This window comes from Anticarsia gemmatalis, chromosome 3 (assembly GCF_050436995.1).
Source record: "Anticarsia gemmatalis isolate Benzon Research Colony breed Stoneville strain chromosome 3, ilAntGemm2 primary, whole genome shotgun sequence".
Classification (NCBI taxonomy): Eukaryota; Metazoa; Arthropoda; class Insecta; order Lepidoptera; family Erebidae; genus Anticarsia; species Anticarsia gemmatalis.
The window spans coordinates 2,561,891-2,567,026 of NC_134747.1; the positions used below are offsets into that span (position 1 = coordinate 2,561,891).

The 5,136-nt window shown below is 38.3% G+C and overlaps 1 protein-coding gene across 2 annotated transcripts; it reads left to right on the top strand.

Moving 5' to 3' along the window:
* The first annotated feature begins 364 nt into the window (after window positions 1-364).
* LOC142987210 (caspase-1-like) lies at window positions 365-4,444 on the top strand. 2 transcript variants are annotated; one of them, XM_076135820.1, is made up of 6 exons: window positions 365-550; window positions 1,610-1,730; window positions 2,071-2,206; window positions 2,539-2,711; window positions 3,345-3,456; window positions 4,174-4,444. In XM_076135820.1, the coding sequence occupies exons 1-6, from the start codon at window positions 495-497 to the stop codon at window positions 4,371-4,373; spliced, it is 798 nt and encodes a 265-aa protein (XP_075991935.1). In that variant the 5' UTR covers window positions 365-494; the 3' UTR covers window positions 4,374-4,444. The 2 variants fall into 2 exon arrangements, with proteins under 2 accessions (XP_075991935.1, XP_075991934.1); XM_076135819.1 differs by having other exon boundaries at window positions 1,610-1,729; window positions 2,058-2,206.
* Window positions 4,445-5,136: the final 692 nt, after the last annotated feature.

Genomic DNA, 5,136 nt, shown 5'->3' on the forward strand with positions numbered 1-5,136 from the left:
CCTCTGTGGGACGTTAAATTGTGGGCCCCGAAGATCTTTGACAGTCGTTAACAGTAGTCAGAAGCTTGAAAGTCTGACAACCAGTTTTTCCGAGGGGTATTGTGTATAACCCAGCTAACTGGGTTGTGGAGCTCCGATAGAAATTCTTTGGGCGGGAGTTATTTAAAAAAAAACCTCTATAAACGGGAAATACTTAAACCACGTTTTTGTCCTCCATCGGACAAAGAGACGAATAGCCAAACCGGGAAAGTCCCCTCCAAAGAACACGGCCACATTATAAATTATCCGAATCGATAACTTATCAATGTTATCACGACTAGGTCTCTTCATACATAATGGCCTTTATATAAACTTATCATGATCATATCTACTGCATTAAGGATACAAGAAACAACAAATGTGTCATTGCAAAATTTATTTCTTAAGCAAAAAGTGTTTTATTTTGCTTCATTTCATTTCATTTTAATTAGTGATTCTAATTGATAGTCTTCATAATGGATAGTCAATTACACGATGGTTCTCCTTATAATTTACTTGCATCGAACACAAGGTAGTGTAATGTTTTACATATATTTTATTATCAAACACAGGTGATAGTAGCATTTTGCAAACTATATAAAAAATAAAAATATCTATTGTCATGTATAATTTTGCCAACAGTTCAGCGATTCAGATGCAGAAAGTATACAATCTGTGGCATTGTTACTTGTCATAGTAGCTTTACCTTATACGTCATTTAATTCCAAAAATAATTTAATTCTAAAAACTATGAGTTATGTTATTTTTTAATTTAATTGCTGGCATTTTCTTGGGACAAAGATTGAGCATAGCCATACAATGTGGCAATGCTGCCAGCATTCTGGTAACGTTCCCGATTGACAGCGATGTGGAAGAGTACTACGACGCATAGTGCGCTTCCCATACTTAGTATTTTTTATGTTTTTGTATTTTTTATCTTTTTGCATATAGTGTAAATTTAGTTTGTTGTTGCTGTAAATAATTTGTAAATATTCATCTAATAAATAAAAATTTCATGTTAAATTATTCATTTACCAAATGCAAAATATACTGGTGAAAATACCTATATATTTCGGTTGGTAAAGTTACCGTGGCAGAGTAAAGATGCCACAATTTACGGTACTTTTCGCCTTTTCTATTTACACGCAAACAGCTGCGCGGATTTGATATATATACATATATTATGTGCTTAACGATTATTTTTTTATAATCCTAGGAGCATATTTTTTCTTGAAAATTAATTAGGATACCTTATTCGTTTACGCGACGTTTCGATTAAATTTAGTTAAATATTAAACAAACATCTTTATAATAGTTATTTAATAGATGTCCCAAAAAAATGCGTCGACCATTGTCACGGAATGACTTACAGTCACGTTTAAGACTCGTTTCATTACAATATTACGTATCCTAGCCGCGAGAGTTTCAAAACGTTGTTTTTTATTGTTTCTGCTATCGCCCGAGTTAGGTAGGTACTTCAATTCTTGTCTACAAGGTTTCGACCGCCAACTAATCCTAGGACATTATTTGCTTCACTTAACCCTTGTCTTTTGCTATTTTACTTATTTTGAAATATTTTTTTCCTTCACAGCATAAAAGTCGTCCAAGGAGGTGTACGATTTGACCCAAAGGCTTTGCACTATGACATGAGCGGAGACAAATATCTACTAATTTTCAATCATTATAAGTACCAAAACAGCATATACTACAAGTAAGTGTAAAAGTAACAGTTACTGTCTACTAATAAACGTCGTGTGAACTGTGATTAGTTAAATAGCTTTTTATCTTTTTCACGCATAAACAGTTTCAAAATAGATTGAAATTGACAGTTTATGGATGGATTTTTGTAACTTTTTCAAGACAAACCTACTAGGACGCCTGACGTTTCGGCGCAGGCTACACTGGCCGTGGTCGCAGACTGCCTTAGCTGAGTTAGCCTAAACGTTAGGCATTCCAAGTTAAATTTCCGCATTCATTTCCATATTCTCATATTACAAAAAAAAATGTTTTCTTATTTTGTCTTTTTTTTTCTATTTCAGGCAGAATAACAAAAACAACCCTCCAAGCACGAGAAAGGGAACACATTGTGATGTGGAAAAATTGGAGCCATTGTTCCGCAGCTTCGGATTCAACGTGACGGTGCATCATGATCTCGAATATGATCAGATTCACAACAAATTGACTGAACGTAAGTTCAACATAATCACTACATCATCATCTGTTATGAACACTTAAAAAAATACAGGTAAAAAATGTATTCCAAATCGTGTAACGACCTACGGACCGTTGGAAAAGAAATGGTGTATTATTTGCTATATCAATTAGTACTTTTATGAAAATGAATTTGACACATCGGGCCTACGGGAACCGGTGCATGAGGCTGATCTGAGGTTTCATCTTCACGAAACTCGGCAACTTTCTTGTGGTACCGAAGTTAAGTTGACTACAAGGAACACTACTTTTTGGTTCCCTTTTCACGTTCCTTTATCAGACTTGCTGATACGTAGTATTCATTTTCAGTTGCTGCAATCGACCATAGGAACACTTCTTGCATTTGCATCACAATCCTGACTCATGGAGATACCGGGGGCGAGCTCAAAGCGGCCAATAAGCCTTACCTACTTAGTGATATCCTGCATGTATTTGAAAGCAGTCCCGGCCTTGTCAACAAACCTAAGCTGTTCTTCGTACAAGTACGCAGGCCTTAGATTTTCTGTTAAGAATTTCTTCAAATGCCCGGAGTTAGGAAGTTGAGGTCGAAGACCTCTGTGCCTCGGAGAGCACGTAAAGCCGTCGGTCCCGCGCCTGACCTCTAGTCACTGGACTGGTCGTGTCGGTTATCAGTCCCATCGAGTTATGTGAGTAAGGGAATAGAGAGTGTACCTGTGTATTGTGGACACACTTGGACTCTTTAAACCGAGGGCTGCACCGTTGGCTAGTTTCAATGAAACTAGCCGCTGCAGCGGGATACCGGCTAGGACAATATTATTATTACTTTCATGTTTCCATCTATCTAGGTCCTTTACGTACCCAAATGGTAAAAACGAAACCCTATTACTAAGCTTCCGCTGTCTGTCCATTCGTCTATCACTAAGTGTATCTAATAAATCGTAATATCTAAGAAGCTGAAATTTTCACAAATTATGTATTTACATTGCCGCTATAGCAACTAATACTAAAAATAAAAAAATAAAAAGTATGAAGGGAGGTCCCCATACAATTAATATATTTTTTTTCGAAACCGAACCGAGTCCGACTCGTACTTGGCCGGTTTTTTAATTATGTTCATTATTTATGTATTTAATATCCATCTTCCGTCTTCACAGGCCTGCAGGGGTAGTTCTGAAGACAAGGGTTATACTGTGCAATTGGACAGCGAAAACATTCTCACTGTACCCACATTTAGCGACACGCTAGTACTATACTCGACTGTTAAAGGTACGAATCCTGCTAATATTATAAATTCGAAAGTTTGTGAGTATGTATGTATACTTGTTACTCTTTCACGCAAATACTACTGAATCGATTACGATGAAATTTGGTATGTAGGTAGCTGAAGATCCAGAATAACACATAGGTTACTTTTTATCCCGGAGTTCCGGAGGGATCGGGATTTACATGGGAAGGGTTTCCACCCGGACGAAGTCGCGGACGGCCTGTAGTAACATGATTGCTAATGTGACGCCGATAGTGAATGGTACTATCGCAAATGTCTCGGGTTCGAACCCTGAGCTGAGTTTTTCTGTTCAGAAATACTAAGTGAATTGCCCGGAGTAAGGGACTCTATATTTGTAGACCTCCGTGTCTCGGAGAGCACTTAAGACCGTCAGTCTTGTGCATGGCCTCGCACTGATCGTGTCGGTTATCCGTCCTATGAGAGTGACCACACCATGGGAGTAACGGGACGAGTGTAGCCGAGTGGCCGAGGATACGTACTTTAGTAAAAAAACGGATTTAACCCATTGCAGTTCAATTCTGGGTACCGCAGCGACATATCATAAAATTTTGTGAAGCTGAAAAGTTTTGTTCAAATCTCAGGAACTACTGAATGAAATAGAAGACACATTTTTGAGTTGAATAGTCTATTTATTGAAGAATGGTGGATAAATAACATAACGCCATTTAACACTAAGTATATTTGAGTGTTATTTTCAGATCACGTTGCGTATAGAGATGAGCTGAATGGTACCTGGATGATTCAAGAGTTGTGCATCATACTCACCACCTACCACAGAGTTCTGGATCTTCTCCACATGATCACTCTTTTAAACCAAAAGGTAGCCTATATAGAGTACCCTCTCAAGCAAACTCCTGACACCAGATTTACTTTGACAAAGCTATTAAGGTTTTCATAGAAGTTAAATAAATATTATAAATACTAGCAAACCCGCGCAGCTCCGCTCACGCTTTCTTGTTTTGATTTAATTTCGAGCATTTTCATTTTTATTCACCTTTTACACCTTCTCTGGACTTCAAAACCAAAATTAGCCAAATCGGTCCAGCCGTTCATGAGTTTTAGCGAGACTAACGAACAGCAATTCATTTTGATATATAATATAGATTATTGGACAACTTACACACGGTCATTTGATTCCAAACTAAGCAGAGCTTGTACTATGGTAACCAAATAACTGATAAACATACTTATATACTTCTAAATACATACTTATATAGATAAATTGACAAACAGGCTCAGAACAAATCCTCATCACACAAAAATTTGTCCCGGGTGGGATTCGAGTCCACTACACGCGGCGCGTGGGTGGGCATTTTTGGGTGGAAATCTCGAGCTAAGTGGTGATTCCGTTAAAAAACCACCTGGTTTGTGAATGGAAAAGCCCTGAGACCTAAATAATCGCTAAAGTGCCTTACATTTGCATCTTACCGTATGTTGTTCTCAAAAAGCCCGGTGCCCAAACTAAGTAACACATTAGGTGCCTTTACAATCACGCTCTTTCGCGGGTTCTTAGGATCATACAGGATTACGCACGGGAAAGACAGCGCGCTCTTCACTCACGATTTTCTTCGCGGGCATGAAAGATGAGCTCGGCGCGCGCTCTTTCCTTTCCCCTTGCACACCCTTTACACGAACGCTCTTTCACGCAATTTTCAAGCGCG

Coding starts and splice junctions, on each gene's coding strand:
- LOC142987210 (XM_076135819.1), top strand. CDS start 495: ATGGATAGTCAATTACACGATGGTTCTCCTTATAATTTACTTGCATCG. Junction 1,730..2,057: donor CAAAACAGCATATACTACAA/GTAAGTGTAAAA, acceptor TTTCTATTTCAG/GCAGAATAACAAAAACAACC. Junction 2,207..2,538: donor TCACAACAAATTGACTGAAC/GTAAGTTCAACA, acceptor ATTCATTTTCAG/TTGCTGCAATCGACCATAGG.